A 19,793-nucleotide genomic window follows, 5' to 3' on the forward strand; every position below is an offset into this window, starting at 1 on the left:
GAGAATGAATAAAGATGTTGTAGTAATGTCTTTCCTTTGAGTGACCCAGAAAAACAGAAGTTGGATTTCTCTGCTGAGAAGGTGATCCTGTTTCTCACATCCCTTGCAGAAGTCTGCAGTATCGAAGACTGTTGTTGCATCTACCTAAAGAATGTAGTTCCACAGAGAGTTCTAAATCTTGCAAAATTAAATAAATCAAATGAAATGAATGAATTCAAAAGCGGGGATATGAAATTTATCCTACCCTGAATGGCAGTACACCCGTTCTCCCACCCTATTTGATTTCTTCATCTTAATCAGTTTTTACTTTTATTTGTGGTCAGTGTCTAAAAAGACTGGAGATTCCAGACATAGAACTTACAAAAAAACACTTTATGTATTAAATTGGCATTACAACTTTGAGCATGAATTCAGGTTATGCAGCGGTTTTAGGAGCCGTTAGTGCTTTGCTGAATTTTGCCACACCTGCTTAAAATACATCAGTTGCACTGTGTGTTGCAAAGTGGAGTTACGTGGCTTATCATTACAGATAAATCCCAGCTGCAGAGATCTAACAAATCCAGAAGAATTAAGCAAATAAAATCTATTTAGTCAGAAGTGCTCACTCATCTTTCTCTGTCTCACAAATTGTTTTCAATATACAGATGCAACTGGTCAGCTTATATGAGAAACATAATAGCGTACCCTGATCAATGGAGGGCCTGGAGAAATAAGAAAAGTGAAGACTATTGGGTATCCAGAGTATTCAATATGTGAGGTCAATAGAGGTTTTGGGGAAGGAGAGAGTCAGGGGAGGAACAAAGCTTGGGGTTCAGAGGCAAGTGCCATGGGGAGTTATGGGGGACGGGGCATTGATGGTTGATGAGTAACTGAGCTACATGGGAAGGCTGAGACAAAACATGGGATATATTATCTTGTGGGGTATGAAGTTGCTCATGGTGATTATTATCAGTATTTTAGGGTAGGCTTTTGTTAATGGGAGATTAGGGAGCAGGATTTGGGAAGAACAGAGGAGTTTCTGTAAGAGGAAAAGCTGACATGGGAAATTTGGATGGGATGTTGGATGTTCTCCCCCTATTCTCATCCTCCTCCAAAAGCATCTATTTTTGATCATTGTTAGAGAGAGGTCTAACATACTGGATTAGATATGCTGAGCCAGTTTGCTTGTTTTTATGCTTTTATGTTAACTTTCGTAGTCTGTATTGGAGGGCAAAGGTTTGCCCTGATGGCATGTGTTTACAAAAGAGAACAAAGAGTAGTGCCAAAAATATGGAAATAGTTTAGTTGGAAAGGCAGGCCTGGCTGTGGTAACAGGTTATTGGTTGGGCCATGTTAAGATAAGGAAAGATAGGAGTTAAAAGATGGTAGTGAAGTTAGTAATGTAGAAGTGTTTGACTTCACTGAGCTTAATCCCATGCTCTACAAGAGCTACATTTCTCCAAACACAAATCTGTTTTTATAACTCCTGAACTTAAAAAACATGTATTGCCCCAGCCTACTGCATATCTCATCCCGTTTCCTTCACCCCTTAACCCAACCAACTTTGCTCTTAACTTTATTAATGCTTTATGTCATGGGGATTTGATTCAAATATTGAAAAATGTAGACTACCTGATAGATGAAGGCTGTTTGGTTGATACTACCTGTGATGTCTTATGGTTTCACTGCAACCAATGACACAATCATAAAAAATAGATTTAGAAAAAAAAAAACCTTTTGTCTAACAATCTAACTTTCCTTGAAAAGTGAGCTTATTTCCAGCTTTTTCAATATGTTTTAATAATATGGAAAGTTTAATGTTTTGTTAGCAAGCTGGCTTTTGGCTGGAGAGACCTGAGAAGATGAGATATACGCAGAATAATTTGTCAAAGAGTCCCTCCACAGCTGGTGGTATCAAGAGGCATCTGAGGGTATTCTGGTCTGCTATCTGCCTCCTATCTACCCGCAGGAAGTAGAGGTTTTGAGGGCCAGCAGTTTCTTGTAGCTCAGCAGTGGAGTCTGTGTCACATCAATAATGTCAGTCATTCACCTCAGTGAGTAATAATTTGTAGGTCCACAGAAATGACAGATAGCACAACAAAATGTTATATACAGAGATGTATTTGAGATTCAGAATGTTTCAAATCTCTGTGCATTTGCAAAATTGAAATACTACTATGATAGTGAAAATTAGAGTTAATTTTTCAGCTCTAAGCTTGTGTGCGTTCAGAGAAGGTGCATAATTCACTACATTCAGCACAATTGCTTCTGCCTTCAAAGAACAACTTAAACCCAGGCTAAGCAATACTGGAGCCACTAAAATCTCAATAATACCTTTTGATACATTCTTATTATTTAATTTTAATTGGATTATATTGCACAGACATGCTTCAATAGAGAACCTAAATATCCCAGTCAAGATCAGGGCTGTGCTGTTTCAGGATCTGCAGACAGAAACCAACATGTGTTTTGTACTACATTATGGGAAACAGTTTCCACTCAAAGAGTTAGCTAAGGTTTTAATCCTGCAATTAGTATGCTCTCTGCCCAGAAACTATCACTTGCAGCACAGCAAGACAGATGGATTGAGGATTAGAGAGAAATTTCCCCCACAGCGGAGTAATGCGCAGTTTATCAGATGTAACTTGGGATAGTGGTTCATAGTCCTCTGAAGCATCTCTGGGAGACAGGATATCAGAAAACTATTACTTGTATTAAAAGTCCACTACAAAGCATGGCCTATTGTTTCATATACTTAAAGACGAATAGTGAGAGACAACTGCAGTCTCTAATATTTTATAATCTGAATAGACAAGACTAACAAAGCTATAAGTGAAATATAAGGGTATGGTAAAAGGAATGTGATTTGTCTGTGGTCCGAGCTGATCAGTGACAGAGCCAGGATCTGAATCCAACTTTTTGGACTCCCAACTCTGCAGTCCTGCTATTTCTAAAACTAAGTGATTACTAGTCTCTTCTAATAGCTTTCTTAGGACTTCCTTTGTATTTGGCGTTATTTGTGTGTCATATTTGCTGTAGACAGATTACGTCTCACAAAGAGCAATATGCTAGCTTCCCTACTTGTGTGAACAGGAGCAGGACAGCAATAGGTCTATGATTAGGGTAGACTTAAATGTTTATAAGTCAAAGCAAGCAGTTCTTAAAAGATTTTTGTTATAAAATGTGTACCATCAAGAATTACTTTAAGCAAAAATAGCAGCTGGCTTTGAAATTAATGAATATAATCTGTAACAGGTACATTCATAAAGCATGAAGTAATTCCTGGCATTTTTCAGTTGATACAGTATCTGAAAGTTGGGGGAGAACATTAGAATCCAAAAAAAAAAAAACTACGCAAGTATTTTATGATTTTTTTTTCCTGCATGTGGATGAACAAGCATTACAAACATGCTCTACACCTGTAAGATCTAGTTATATGGCAGGTAACCAGGGAATATTCTGTGTTTTAAAATGAAATCTGCACATTGAATCAGGCAGAGAACAGCTGGCTTAGAAATCAGCCTGAGAATCAGAATAATCTATGAAAGGTATTTGTGTTAGCATTAAACATTTTTGCATGCTGTCAGAGCAGAAGATAGCCTCTGAGCTTTGTGGATTAAGGAAGTGGCTGGTACGACTTTCTAGAATTGCGTTGCCTTGTTAAGAATGGAAAACTCAATTAAAATGTAGTTATGAGAAAGTTACGTGAGCCCTTGTGATTTACTGCAGCACAATGCATATCCATAATTTACCAGGCACAGTTTTCAGTCAAAGTAATGTCAAGTTATTTGGGAGCAAGGAGATACATAGTCATTTCTGCAGCATGTCATTCCTTTTTGAGCAAGATCTATGTAGCAATATACATGTGTATATGCTAAGCAATAGAAAGCTGAATAAAGAGAAGAAGAAGCTGTTCTGTAATAACCAACCAAATACAAATGCTTTTGGAAGCCTTACTAAAGCAAAAACTGAGCAGATAGATTCCTAGGTAAAATAAACACCTGACAATTAAACTTTGTTGAATAGGGCTGTTTGGGAGCAATCTACCGGCATCGGGGCAGAGCTGGCATAATTCATTTATTGTGGCATCTCTAACTCTGATGTTAGGATGTGAATCCCATTTGTTCTACAAACAAACAGGAATTGACACAGCTACTTTTAATCCATGCTTTTAGTTATTGTCAGTGCAAGCTGAGCATGGATGCTTTTACCTTGGAGTTTGCTTGAGATTAAGTCTATATAAAATAATTTACCTTAACTCCAAAGAGGAAATTATAAGAGAAGATTAACTAAAAATGAATTAGCCAAAAAGCTAAAATTAAATTGAAATGAAAACTGTTAGTGTGGAACAAAAGTGCCCACACACAGACTTGCTCCAAAATAACTAATTGTATGAAGTAAAACCAACTGTTATTTTGGTTCCAGTTTTTGTGCAGAGCAGCCCTAGGACCTCTGGCAATTAAAAAGTAATTGTTCTTGTGATGCAAATATTTACAACCATTCTAGGGCCCTTCTAAATTGCCAGAACAGTATAAAGTAGACACAGCATTTCTGAGAATGAGGCCAGAGACAGCCAGGCCCTTCATATTTTGTAAGGATTTTTAGGAGATGGCACTTTCCAATCATATGAGGTAAAAGAAAGGAGAGGGGAGACTGAAGGGTTTGCAGTGAAAAAGCAGATTCTGGGAAGCAAAAGAAATATAGTAAATGAAAACCCACAAGTACGAATGGCAAAGCATCAAAGGTGAGGAGCTGTGTAGGAGTGAGGTGCTACTGATGCTCCCAGACATTCAAGGATGGAAAAATTCCATTAAAACTAAGCACCTGCTGCTTAAGATCAGGGCTCCAAAATTACAAACCACGTCAGTAAAAACATTTTGCTTTGCAGTTTAAAGGGGAGATAGAGGAAACAGCCAAAATATTAGTAGGTGGAAAAAAGAGAGAATGGGGAAATATTTTAATGAAACTGATCTGTGCACATTTAAGATGGGATATTGCTTAGGCATGGCTGGTTTCAATCTGATTTTAATTTTTGTTCCCTAGCTTTTCAGTTGTCTTCTTGAGCAAAAAAGAGTCTTTTTAGTTTAGTTTAGTAAGAGGATAGGCAACCGAGCTTTGGATGGCTTCCTAACCTTGTGCCTCATTCCTCTTCATGGGTGTGTCTGACTCTTAAATTTCTGTTTCTTAATCCTACTCTAGTCTTTGTGGGCGAGCAGAGATGATTTCTGACTCTTTTGCCCGTTGTAGGGTAGACTGCAACACTGAAATCCCTTCTGACAGAGTAAAGGCTGGCAAATGTTAGAAACCACAAGAACTTAGCTACAGAGCCAGCCTATACTTAACTAACATACACACACTCACATCGGCATGCCCACACAGCCAGAAATCAAAGCGAAGGCTGCCGGGTTTGAAACGGCTGTTCCTCTGTGCCCCATACTGCTTTGATATTTGTGAGCTGATGAGCTGAATATCGCATGTCAGGGATTGGCAGCAGACAATGGAAAGCCAAAGCTGTTCCCAATCCTTCGCACCGAGACACTATTGATCAAATTGCCAGTTATAAATGTGTGGGGGAAAAAACAGCCTCGTGTAAAATACGTCCTCTCGCTGCCCCGCTCCCTGACCCTGATCCAAGCACTCTGTGCCCCTTTAAAGAATTTAAGATTTAAACTGATGATCATTTTGAAAGAGGGAATGGGAAAATAGATGTAGCTAGAAAGAGTTACATAGCCAATGTTTTATTTTCTCTTGCAAAATGAAGGGCTGTTTGCTCCTCTGTCTACTTTGAATACCAGATGCCTCTGGACAGTCAAATTGAGACATCCTAAAAGAGAATGATTTTTGGATGTCCTCAGCTTTTTCTGAAAACTGGGCCCCTCTCAAGATGTCTCAAGTACGACACTCAAAAACAGAGTTGTCCCAAATTGCACAGTGCTTTTCAAAACTCAGCCAACATTTTTAGTAGCCTGTGCCTCAAGGAGTCTGGGCACCTTACCCAAAAAGAGCTAAAAATGTAATTTGCAGTTCTTCAAGTAATCCAAAACAAAGTATCAAATCCCTTCCCATCCTCCTTTGCCAGGGAAAGTCCCTGCGCGCTGGAGTTGGCCTAGTTCTGCTGCGCAAGGGACAGCAGGAGTAAATGGAGGGTGGAGTGGGAGAGCTTTTGGAAGAGTGATCAGGCTGTGCGTAGTCCTCAGCCCTACTTAATCACAGTTGCCTTGCTTGAGAATCAAGTTTCAAATATTTCCATGGTGCTCAAACATAAAGTTACCTGGTCGTCATTTATGTAGAAGAATTTCAACCATCAGAATTTCCTTGGCTGTGCTACAGCTGATGACTTTTTCCATTATTCTAATACTCTCTCAGCAGATACATACTTGGTGTGGGTCACTAACCAGGCGAGAAAGTACCGACTGATTGTTGAATTTTCCAGCTGTGAAGGTTTATATGTGTGTGCATCGTGGCCGCAGAGGAACAGTCTAAGGATGTGTAGAATAAATGTACGTGGCAGTAAACATACAACACATGATTTGACATCCAATTAAATGTCTGATCTTTGCCTTGTAATAGAAGAAGCCCCTTTTGAGACTTAATCCTTTGCCCAAAACAATGGATTGTTAAGGAAAAATTATCAATGTAAAAGGCAAGTGATTATGAATTGTTCTGCTACAGCTGGACTGAAAAAGGCTTTCATTTCTCAATTTCTTTTTCTTTACAGTCTAAGATTGGTGTCACATTAACCATCCTAAATTAATGAATAGATTGTCTGTACTAGTGGGTTTGGGCGGGCAACTAAAGAAAAGCTTCTGTTGTGAGCGATTTGCCACCCAGCTCACATCATATTCTGCCTACCAACTCACTGCTGAAGCAGCCCTTACAGTGGGTTTTATTACATAAAACAGGGGCACTAGGTAGCATAAGTGGAACAGATACCTCTGATTTTGGAAAGAGATTTAGAGAAGGATAGTGGGAGTCATGACAAATAATCATCTTAACATAAGTTCCCATTACAAGCTGCATTGAAAAGAGCTGATCCACTCCTTGGAGGTATAAAAAGGGGACACAGAAAAATGCTTTTGCCTCTGCGCAGTAATCTATGCCCTGTTCTGATGTCCACACTTCCAGAAGGGTACAGAAATAACCAGACAAAGACTTCAAGCAAAGGCCATGCAAAAATGCTCACTGGGAGCTGGAAGATCAAACTTGTAATGTGAACCTTGTCAGGCTGCTTGGGGGTGACAAATGTATTTGCAAAAGTTGCCTAAAAGAATGTATTGAAAATACTTCCAAATTTCAGCAAAAAAAAAAAAAAAAAAAAAAAAAAAAGCCTGATGTTTTTTAATTTTATATTATTTTTACTGTTTTTTTGTAAAGGCTTAAAGTCCCCTACCCTGAAAAAGTGCAGTTTTAGCGAATAAGTGCTGTGAGAGGAAATTATACCCAGCCTTAGGCTCCGACTGTGAATATTCTTCAGTGTGCATTATGTTGCCTCTCTGAATTGAGGAACTAGAATCAACTTCAGGTATCAGGACCTCAGCTGGTTGCCTGAAGAGTACAGAACAGCTCATCTGCTCCCGCTCTGATGGTGCGCAGCTGGCCAAGAGAATTACTTTCGGGGTCTCTGAAGAGCCCAAGAATCTAACGTATAGCTAGAGACAGGATACAGGAAGGGACAGATTGGTGTACTGAGGAGATACAGACACCTTTCTGGGCTGGCTGGTGTGTCTTATTTGAGCATGCAGGGTCATACTAACCACGAGAATGGGGCTGGGAAATAGTTTTCGCCAGGCTCAGTTGGAGTGCCTGCAGGAGCTTTCTGCCTTCCTGTGCAGCTGGGGGCATGATTCAGCTTCCAGGATCGTGTGAGCATATAGCATCTAGTCCATCCTCTGTCCTTTCAGGAGCTGCATTTCCAGTGGCATTTTGATTTTTCTTGTTCCCTGCCAGTAGCACACTTCTCTCTAATCTCTCTCCTCAAGGCACAGCAGTTAAGGCCTTTGGCCTTAAAATAAAGATAACTAAGGGGAACAGTATGATGTGCTTTAACCTCTTCAGTATCAGAGGAGGGTCTATCTTAACCCTAACCCTGTTGTGTGGGAACAGTTTCACCCTATGAGCATTTCAGAAGTTTTGTAGGTTTTATGCCCAGAAAGAACTATTACGATCGCATAGCCTGACCTCCTGTGTAGCACAGACCTTTCAACCTCACCCCATAATTTCTGCACTAGGTACGCATCGTGTGGTTAACCTGCGTGCGGTGGCAGGATTGTATATTGAGTTATGTATCGATTAGATTGTGAATTGAAAAAAATTACATTGGACTAACTTGAATTTTCAGTTGTTTAGGCTTGCCTGCGTACATTTTTCATTTCAAATTTTTGCAAGGCTTCTCCCAGTTTTGTTTCTCCATTGCCTTCTACTTCCTCAGCTTCTTCCTAGGAGAACAATTTATGTTAAAGTAGGGGTGTCTAGCTTCCTTTGCTTGGGCTTGTGCAGCCTGGATCTACCTCCTGCAATACTATAGAAAAGACACCTGGAAGTTGTTCCATAAGCAGTGGAACTAAACATTGTATTGTTTTCCTTTAGACTTTTGTCCCTTTTAAACCCTTCATATACTCTTTGATGGTAAGCTGAACTTTCCTCATGTCCTGTATGCTGTGTCTCCCTGATGAAAGACAGTTTGTGTTAGGCGACTTTTAGAGAGATGATTCTGTACTTACTGGTGAGCCAGTTGTAGCAAAACAGAATATATAATGGCGAGTTCTTCTTCTTCTTCTTTTTTTTTTTTAATGCCAGCATGGCACTAATTTGGGTTTCTTTCCTTCAGCAGCTGCCAATTTTTGCCAGAATGGTAGGAACTTAATTTTCCTTGAGATTTCTACACTTCGGTCAAGATTGACAAGTTCAGAAGTTATTGTGCGGAGGGCAAGGCAGACAAACAGATGATTAGAAAGACAGCACAGACACATAAACTTGTTTCCTTAGGAAATGAAGCTACAGATTACTACCCAGGGAACCTATGGATCTTTAAAATTGCTGCCCCTGAGTATTCTTACTAGTTATCTTGCTTCCTGTCTTTCTTTGAGTCTTCTCTTAAGGTCTTTGGGGGTTTTATGAAGAAATGGAACCTTATGGGTCTGTACAAAACGTTAGGCAAAATTTTCAGAGTTGTGAGGCGATACATATGGGAACCAGTAGACACCGCCTTTCTGCAAGATTCTTGAAGCTTTTTGGTGCCAAGAGTCATCTCTCAAAATTAGATTACTCGAATAATGTAATTGTGCAGAATCACTTTCAAATATGCAACCAGAGTGATTGAGAAATGATTTCCTTTACCCCAGCTGTTGTGCAAGATTAATTAGGTATAATTAGTATGATGACACTTTGAAAATGTAAAGAATTCTATAAATTTTGAGTGCTATTTACGTCTACTTTATCCAGGATGTGGTCTGATACCATAAAATGTATTCTCATGCATTTCTACATATGCAGTTTCATCTGAAAAAAATCTTTATAACTTTGACAAAGGGACTTAGGAATTATATAATGGATTCTTTGGATGCCTAAATATAGGTTTAAATGTGATCTGACTTTTAAACAACTGTCTATGACTATCACGGGTAAACTTTTTTTTTTTTTTTTTTTGATTTGCATGTAAATTCCTTCATCTCACAGTGGCTCAGTATTTACATTCTTGACTCTTGTGACATTGGATATTCATCATAGCTCTCCCATGGCCGTCCACATTTGCCAAATGAGAAAAGGTAAACAGATGGTTCATAGATATTTCTAGTATTGATATTATTTACTGCACATGCATATGTGTTTGTATGGCTCCTAACATGAGGTTTGCCTTTTTCCTTGCCATTTGAAAAATTTCGTCTCTCCTCTCCACTCTCAGTTACTCATTCCTACTCTACTTCATCCTGCCAAAGTTTTCCACCCTCTGAGTTGTGCTGGATGCCAAGTGAACACTTCGTGTGGCTGTACTTTAAGTGGGGGAGGAAGTGGAACCCACCATGAGGGAAGGAGGACTGAGTCTTCAAATATTATCTTCATTAATTGCTTTTTTCCCCAAATCTATTACAAGTTGTTCTTACAAGGCAAATGAACAAACCTGACATAAAGGAAAAGGAAGAGATTTTTCCCAGAGATGTAAAAGATTCCTGAGATATCCCCCAAACTCTCAAACTTTCAGACCTTTAGTAAGAAACAAAAAACTGTAGTTAAGATGCAGTTAAGCACAGTTAAGATGGAGCAGATACTTCATTCCAGACATTTCCTGAAACCTGTGTGATGTGAAACATCACAAACCTAGTCATAGTAGCTGCACCTTTTGGATTTTGTGTTTTGTCAAGGGGAAGAAACTCAGTTTAACCAAGCTGGGCTGTACTGTGTGTTCAGGCACCCCATCTCCTTCTCAGCTGTGAAAAAGGGATTAACAGAAATCATGACTGGGACAAAAGGGAAGAGACCAGATATTCAAAATGAGGTCTCCTCTGGCTCGCTCCTGATAACATATTCCTGAACATAGCACTTTAACTCTCAAGTGTCCTTTCTTGCAGCCACTAAGCCTCTTTTTCTGACCCGTTCCATATTCTTTCCTTTTCAATGCCTTAAAACTCTCTTCTTATTTCTTCCTGATCTTCCGCTTAGGCTGGTTTCATAACTAGCTGATGGAATATCCCAAACTCTTGCACTGTAGTGAATATGGAAGCTGGGTGCAAATGTATTGGCTCTGGGCCATCTCTGCTGACTGTTGACTATATTTCATTGGAATTGCAAAACTGTTATGTAGCAACACCATGTTATTTGGAAGAGGCACAAGCATTTGGTTTGTTTTTAGGCAATTCCTGCATGTATGTAGATTATATTGTGAGCTGAGGTAGAGCTAACTAATCAGTGGTGTTGGATTTCTCATTGCTCTTTTTAGTGAATGTAGATGATGCTATAGTGCAAGCAGAATGTGTACACATACATCAGTTCAAATTTCCCCCTTCTTTTTCCGTGTCCCACTTGAATAATAACAAATAATCATGACTTTTCCCTGAGCTTGGCTGTCCCCAGGCCTAATTCCCTCTACATAGTTTGAGAATGAGATTGTTTCAATATGCTCTAACTTGTGCTGTAGCAAAAGTATTATCAAGTGACTGCTGCATAGTGATGCTGGAGTAGTATTTGTTAAGACAAAGGAAAGGTTTTTACATTTATCCACTCCTATATACTGCGCTTTTCTTCTTTTATATCATTCTAATTCAACTTTAATTTCTTGTGAGTAAAACTGAGCTACAATTATCTTGTAGTGTCCTGCTTATTAAATTGGTTCACGTTTATATCCGTCATGAAGATTTTAGTCCCTGCCTGTACTGCAGCAGACTGTGGCACTAGTACAGATAACTGAAGCTTTTGCAGCTCAAGGTGGAACCGATACAGGTATTAACTGTGCTTCTGCAGCCTTAGATCTCAGAAATGCCCTGTGACACATCCCAAGGAGTAACCCGTGTTTCACCTGTTCTCATTCTTGACCTTCAATGACCCTCATTCTTGAGGGTCCTTTCTGTGGCATGGTCCTGTTTCAGTGGTTTTATCACATTTTATCTTCTGCTTTAATCTGTTTAATGTGTCTTAACTTAATGGCTTTGTTTGATGCCTAGAAATATTATAGCAGATGGGTACCAACGAAATACAATTTATAATGATGATGTTGAGTTCAAGTGCTGGGAAAGTCTTGGAGATAGCTTGGTACAGTTGTTATTGTAATTGCAAGTGATACAATGTTTGACAAATTTTTGCACTATTAAGCCTTGAACATTTTGTTGTGCACAGCGTGTATTTTAGCAGTATTCCTAAGAAGTCAAAATAATAAAACAGATTAGCCTAGAATTGTATAGCTAGAGAAATTTAGAGGGTAGTCAAAGTGCCCTTTGAGTTTTGTTTACTGGCAATAATAAGAAAAGAAAAAGAAGCTCCTAAAGTCTGATTTAACAGGACAAATGTAAATCACATCTACTGCTCTTTGCTTCATTGCTTTCTTCACATGACCATATCCGTTCATTTAACTTCATGGCTGAAGAGAGTTTGCTGCTTATAGCAGAGGGGCCAGAATAACCCCGTGCCTGCTGTCTTCCACCTTCCAGCCAGTAACCCTGCCACTACCCCCAGCCAAGGCCTGTTTCCATCCCTGTAAGTCACCCATATGCAAATGCTCCTGACCTTAATTAAAGCAGTTCACCTCTCTGTGCCTCAAGGGATGGTTTCCTCATAAGGCAGTTGTGTTTAATTAGCATTTGCATAGCATTCTGCTGGTTGCTCTCTGGGAGCGTTGTTCAGTCGGAGCGTGGGATTGCTGAAGCCTGACTGGCAAGCTTTACACCCTCCTAATTGACACAGAAGCCAAGTGGAATTTACACAAGGACAGAACAGAGAATCGTTAATGATGGATCATTAGCAAGTAGCTCCTTTGAATGAATGCAGATAACTTTATAACTCTATCAAAGTGAAAAGTAGCATGATTAATGATGCATCAAGTAATAAAGACTCGAGGAAGACACTGATTTTGTAATTACAGTGCAATTTTCTTGTTTGCTCTAGTTTGTAAAATTAATTTGTAAAATTCTTTGCGAAGTGGAAAACATTCTCTGCTTGTGCATTTAATATCAAGTTTGATTTTTCTCTCATTAGAGGCTTCATTCAGTGTCTTTTGATATCAATGCAACAACTCACATTTTGATGTATGCAATATTTACAGTAGCAAAAAGCTGCTAGAGTAGGTACCATGTAGGTACATTCAGCTAGTTCCTTTTGAAGGTTTGCTAATTTCTCTGTATAAAGAACTGTCAGATACAAGCAGAATTGAGATTGCTTTAAATGGATATATTGTTTTGCTTCTTTGTTTTATAGAAGCTGCATAATAATTTTATTGCTACTTCGAATTTCTAGACTAATCAACCTTGAAGAGGCATTTTTGCTCTGAAATTATCTTTAGAAGCATATCAGCTGGCAGTTTTATTATTCCTGTGGCTTGTATTGAGGCCAGTTCATTCCTCATTCAGTTCTTGGGAGAGGAATCAATACAAATATCACTGAGTGACATATCTGTCCATTTAAATTGTACTGACCTCCCACTTGAAATTTCACTTGCATATTGAACTCAATATGTTCAAAAAGTGAGTAGAATTAGGAGAATAAGATAGCAGAAAAATTATCCATGATGTGAGCTTTTTCTTACCTTTCATGATTATTGCTGGGTAGAAGGGACTATGAGAGTTCACCTAATTCAGCTGAATTAGTCCTAGTTCAGCAAGCCCCAAGGTAGCATCAGCTATGCCAGAGCAGTTCTTGTTCCTCAACAACTTCATTGACAGGAATCTGCAGCCTCCTCAGAAGACCTATTTCCATTCTTCACTACCCTTACCATTATATAAGTTTATTTTCTAGTACCTAATGTCAGTCTCCTTTTTTTTTTTTTTTTTCCAATTAAAGTCAATTATTTATCATCCATTGTGGACATAAAAAAAGATTATTTACTTCCTTCTTGCAGCAAGCTGGGTTTTCTTTGGGGGGGTTTTGTTGTTGTTGTTTTTACTTGTTTTTTACTTTTTGCTCTCCTGTAGAATCTCTTGAGGTGCTGTGCGTTGCTGTGCAGTGTGGGACTCACACTGGCCACTTCTCCAGCTGTGACCTGTCAGTACTAACTAGGGCAAAATGATTATTTTATGTATTCTGCAGTCTTCTCTCTTGTTTGTACATCCCTATAGGACTTTTGCCTTTTTTTCAACAGCCTAGTATTGTTGACTCATGTTCATTTTGTGATCCAGAATAAACCCTAGCTATTCCTACCTTGCTATTTATCCCCTGCCCTGTATTTATATAGTTAAAAGTAGTTCCTTCCCTTTGACATTATTGAATTACACCGTTTTGTCAGTCCACTTCTCCAGTGTAGCTAGGTCATTGCGAAATCTGTTTCTGCCTTCAAAGTAATCACAGTCGCTTTTAGCTTGAAGTCCTCTGAAAACTGAGCAGGTACAATCAGAGTTGTATCAGCAGACCACTAAGAAATACACAGATTAGAGCCTCATCCTGAACAGATACCTATGGAGCTCACTTGAAACATTCATCTGTTTTAGAATCATAGAATCAGTAAGGTTGGAAGGGACCTCTGGAGATCATCTAGTCCAACCTCCCTGCTCAGCAGGGTCGTCTAGAGCATGTTAGACAGAGTTGCATCCAGGCGGGCTTTGAAAATCTCCAGAGAAGGAGACTCCACAACTTCTCTGGGCAACCTGGTCCAGGGCTCCGTCACTCTCACAGTGAAGAAATTCCCCCTCACGGTCAGGCGGAACTTCCTGTGCTTCAATTTCTGCCCATTGCCTCTTGTCCTGTCACACGGGACAACTGAAAAGAGTTTGGCCCTGTCCTCTTGACACCCTCCCTTCAGGTACTTGTACACACTGATAAGATCCCCCCTCAGTCTTCTCTTCCCCAGGCTGAAGAGGCCCAGCTCTCGCAGCCGTTCCTCACAGGGCAGATGCTCCAGCCCTCTGATCATCTTCGTAGCCCTATGCTGGACTCTCTCCAGTAGCTCCATGTCTCTCTTGTACTGGGGAGCCCAGAACTGGATGCAGTACTCGAGATGAGGCCTCACCAGGGCTGAGGAGAGGGGCAGGATCACCTTTCTCGACCTGCTGGCAACACTCTTCCTAATGCACCCCAGGATACCATTGGCCTTCTTGGCCACAAGGGCACATTGCTGGGTCATGGTCAACTTGTCATCCACCAGCACTCCCAGGTCCTTCTCTGCAGAGCTGCTCTCCAGAAGGTCAGCCCCCAGCTTGTACTGGTGCCCAGGGTTATTTCTCCCTAGGTGCAGGACTCTGCACTTGCCCTTCTTGAACCTCAGGAGGTTCCTCTCCACCCAGCTCTCCAGCCTGTCCAGGTCTCTCTGAAGGGCAGCACAGCCCTCAGTCAGCCACTCTTCCCAGCTTGATATCATCAGCAAAGACCCCTGATAGAATAAAGTTGCCCACTTGGTATCACACCTGGCTTAAGATTTACTTAGACCATGTTTCTTGACTCAATTTATGAAAAATAGTAGTGCTAAGTTTCTTTCTGAAACCCAGATTTTGATCTGACATCCTAGTAGTCTGGGGTTCATCTCACCTGACATTTTTTTGACCATGTCTGAATGGTAGAGGTCTGCATCTAAGGTACTTGTCTAGCCTCCCTTTCATGGAAAATGATAGTGATCATAATTCGTCTGGCCAGGTTTAGACATCTACCAATGTATGAGAAGAATTGCACTGTAAGTGCCTTTTCCTCTGCACTAACTCTAAAAAAAGTTAAGGACTCTAAGCAACTAAAAATTTACATGTAGACATGTCTACAGTTATATGGGATGTATCTCACCTCCAGTGCTTCTCCTGTGCAGAAAGACAGAAGATTGCTTGGACACTGTTTGTTCTTAATAGAAACATACTGGTTGTTACTCATCTCCTGAGTATTTTCAATATGATTATTTGTTCCAATACTTAATGGAACTTGATGTTAAAAGGTTTGGTCTCTAATTCCCCAATTCTACCTCCCTCCCTCTTTAAACACAGGAACCATAGTTGACCAGTGCCAGGACATACTCATTCCTAAGTTCTCAAACAGAAATGGCTCAGATATGTGATCTGCTTTATTTTATTTTATTTTATTTTATTTTATTTTATTTTATTTTATTTTATTTTATTTTATTTTATTTTTAGGACTGGAGCTCATAATACCCGCTCATGTTGAAACAAAAAAAATCTCTTTTTCTGATCACCTTTTATCTTATTCTGTCTCTTTTTGAGGTGGATACCTTTACTGTGTTAACCACTTAATCATAGTTGATCTATTTAATGAAGACTGTTGCAAAAATGGTGTATTTTGCATGTTGCATGACCTCTGTCAGAAACTCTCCTCAAACAAAGAGTCACTCAAATAAGTAGTGGCCTTCACTACTCATTTTCTTACAGAATCACTTCATTTGTGGTTCATTTCCTTTGCTGGCTGATATGTTTCTGATTCCTTCAGAACCAAGTCAAACACTGCTCTGCCTGATAAAACACCCTACACATTTCTTTGCATTTCTAAATAACACTTCATTGTTATTGGCAACTTTGTCTTTAAATTTTTTTGATGGTATAGTAAAGACAACAAAGGAATCCTTTTGGCAATTGTCCAAAGCATCAAAGGGTGTTAAATTTTGTATTAAAGAAAAGCGTTCAACTGACAATTCTGGAAATTTTGGAAATTTTTGCGGTCTGTTCTCTCCTCTGAGACTTGCAGTAATGGTTGGCTACTTGTCTGCAAGGAACTATGCTGAAATCTCTTGTTTGTTTTGCTATGGAGGATTGCTAAAAAGTAAGGTCTGATGACCTGCAATAGGCATGACAGTCTTCAGATGTTGTGAGCTTCCCTAAGTGAGAGTTCCAACTTTGAAATGCCAGACAAAACCAGTGCTGAGTTATTCACTGCTGGTGCTACCTGTATTTTTGCTAGAAAACATAGAGCAAGCTTGGGGTTGTCATTGCTGTGTGCCATGTCACTTCTGCATTGCCACAGAGAACGGAGCGTGCTGCGGAGGGACTTGAGCTGCCGCTAACTGGAGATGGTGCTTCCCGTTGTCCAGGACACAGCTCTGACGGCCTTAATGGTCTGGCACTATTACCGTGGCATTTCCTTGGGTTCTTATGGTTACGTTGCCTCCTGTTCAGGAGTGTAGGGATTTCCACAGCTTGTCCCACCGCGTGGCATGGGCATTGCCTACATCGTGCGGCTAGTAGAGAATGATAGACATATGAGGGATATGAACCGGAGCACTCCTGATGTACCACTGGGAATGATGGGAGGACTTCCTTAATGTCTGATGAACTTTCAGCAAGTCTGCATTTGGTGAACCACCTAAAACTGGCTTACTGATGTATAACTAGCTTATTGTGAATGGGAATTTGTTTAGTCTATACTTCCAAAATATCTTCTGATAAGCACTGAATTACTGCTCCAAAAATGAAATACTTCCCTTTAAACTGACAGAAACAGTTCAGGATGAATACAGGTAGTTAATTTTGGTATCTTCCTATCTGTTTTTTCACAGGACCAGCCGTCAGATACAGTGAATTTTCTGTATCACAAGCCAAGCCGCCTCCTCTTGTTGGGCAGCATACAGTGGAGATACTGAAGGGCATACTGGGGTACAAGGATGCTGCCATAGAAGAACTGCTCAGCACTGGTGCTGTGGCTCAGCATGAGGTCAGATAAGGAACATTAGCTACATTCCTTCACACTGAGTTCACATTACTTTGTCCTCTCTTTGCTCCCTTCAGCTCCCCTAATGGGACTCAAAGAGAAGACATAATTTAATTCCTAATTTTCATCCATGTGTGTTTGTATGATTTTAACACTGATGTATCAAATAAACAATCTAGTACTGTCTGAGTGAAAGATTTTCTTGGGTGGGGGAGAGTAAATGCAATTATACATTCCTGTGTGGATACTCTTTTTTATACTGTGTATGGGAAATTGAGTTCTTATCGTGATTACAGTAATTGCCTAAATGTTTGTCCCCAGAAGGACATGATGTTAGTGAAAAGAAGCAGAACTTTAAAAATCTGTTTGCTAGATTCTCCACTTGCACAAAGCTACCTTGTAAAATTATTTTAGTACAAAATCAGTCATGTACAAACTGAAGGTTGATCCAACATCTGACTGATTTTGAACAGAATCAGCAGTCATGAACTCTTTATTCATCTCTGTTTACATAAAGTAACCATTGCAAAAGTCACTTCTGTTCCCTGGTATTATTAATTACCAATATGTCTTATATTACATTGCATAGTCATGACAATGCCAGCATGTAAGCAGAAATAAGCTGAAATTGGCACATTTCTCCAGTTATTAAATGAGCATATTCCAAGACTTGTTGAGAGACAAACTATGATTGAATAGTCTTTTGTAATTTTATCCAAAAAGGCCCCTGGTACTGTTAATTAATCATGGATCCAAACAAAGTCACATGCTGAATGTCAAATATCAAAATTTGCCAGAGGTCTTAATCAGGTTCTATTGGTAGATATGGATCTCTTTCTGACCCCAGTTCCTATCCAAAGTTCTTTTCAGTGTGAAGAAGACATAGATTAAATACAGACCTGTTCAAAACTTTTGACTTGGTCCCACTCCACGCAGAGTTGACAAACCTTCCTCTAATTCAGTCATACCTTGTTCTGCTGTAGGTTTGCCCGTAGAGTAAGGTACTGTGCATTGTGAAGCAGGTGGAAGAACGTGATCCATGATAAAAGTAAGAAAAAAAGTTAGTTTAATGAAGAGCCATTTCTTCTGTACAAACCAGCTTGGCAGTTCTTCATTCACAGAAGAAACGCTGTGCTCCGGTATCCAAGCGTGTAATTTACAGCGAAAGTAAATTCTGCATATGGGAAGGTTCTAACCTTTGTTGCGTGCACCCTGGGAGCGAGGCAATGCCTTTCTATTCCTGGAACTAAATAAAACTAACTCAAATTGACACTCAACAAACAATGTCCATATTTCTCCCAAAATATCGGAAACAGGCCTGGCCTTATAACTAGCTTGTCACTTTGTTTCCAGTCTAGCAAACAACATCCTCTGTAGTACATCTGAACTTCACAACTGCCTGTTGTTACCTTCTGCGGGGAAGAAAAGAGCCTATTACATAATCAAATTGAAGTGGAACCCTACTGTGGTTGCTCATTTTTGAAGCTCAGTGTGTTTTGGTTCATTTGTGTGCTTGTTTTGTGCATCTTTTGTGTTGTTGTTTTTTTATTTCCCCCCAGATCTTCTCTTATTTTTTTTCTTCCACTGCATTCCTGGCACCAAACTCCATATTCGGTCCATGTGCTAAAGACATCATGAGATCCTGGAAAAGTGGCTTCTTAAATAAATACAGAAATAAGTCTGAATTGAGACTAGGGAGACCATAAGGGAAGAACTGAAATAGGACTGGAAGAGGTTATAATATAGTCCACCTTCCTTTTAATCTAAGGGGAACATCCCTTTTTTAATGAGAAAAGCAGCAATTTGCATTTAGCTTCACATAAAATGGATAATCTGGTATGACACAGAACTTTGTTTATTACAGAACACTATTTAGCACTGCCAGATAATATTTACAAATAAATTGGTGGATTTACTTTTTTCAGGGCCCTTTTCTTCCTTTTTCTAAGAATTATATGCATAAGATGTAGTAAAATATCCTAAGTTTAGTTCAAGGCTTTCTTAAAAAGTTCTTTTCATCAGTGTTTTTCCAAGCAATGGAAATAACTAATTGCCAGAGCCTTAGCTGCAGTAAATTGGCAGAGCTTCTTTGACTTTAACATAACAGTGCTGGTTTAAATCAGCTGAATATCTGGCTATTAACTCCATAATGTATTTCTTGCAGAGTGCTCACACAAACAGTATTTCTCTTTCTTCTTCCCTTTTTAGTGTTTTCCTCTCTGCTATGTTGACAGCCAAATGCCTAAGAGATAATCAAAGGCATTATTTTGTGTCACCTTCAGTACTTAACTGCAGTAGGAGCAATCCAGATGCCGTTCTGGCTTCTCAGTGTCAGATTAAGTCGTACATTCAAACATGCACTGTTGCTAAGTGTTCTTCAGGTTGGAAATAAATGGAAGTCTTTAAATAGGTGGATGTCTGGAAGCCTGAAAATTCCTGCAAACTTCTAAGGTCTGACTGTGAAATTTTGCCCTTTCACAGAGGTTGCCCTCTTGGTTTTGGATGATTTGGAGTACCATTAAAACAATTGCCTTGATAATGTC

General features: G+C 39.6%; 1 protein-coding gene across 1 annotated transcript in view; it reads left to right on the plus strand.

Annotated features, from left to right (window-relative positions):
• The window catches only part of SUGCT (succinyl-CoA:glutarate-CoA transferase), a 332,933-nt gene extending 315,509 nt beyond the window's left edge, over window positions 1–17,424 (plus strand). Inside the window, exon 14 of the mRNA XM_062567916.1 lies at window positions 17,099–17,424. Within this exon, the coding sequence (XP_062423900.1) occupies window positions 17,099–17,262 (164 nt within the window). The 3' untranslated portion in view covers window positions 17,263–17,424. The remainder of the gene's footprint in view (window positions 1–17,098) is intronic.
• Window positions 17,425–19,793: the final 2,369 nt, after the last annotated feature.

Source organism: Rhea pennata, chromosome 2 (assembly GCF_028389875.1).
Source record: "Rhea pennata isolate bPtePen1 chromosome 2, bPtePen1.pri, whole genome shotgun sequence".
NCBI classification, from domain to species: Eukaryota; Metazoa; Chordata; class Aves; order Rheiformes; family Rheidae; genus Rhea; species Rhea pennata.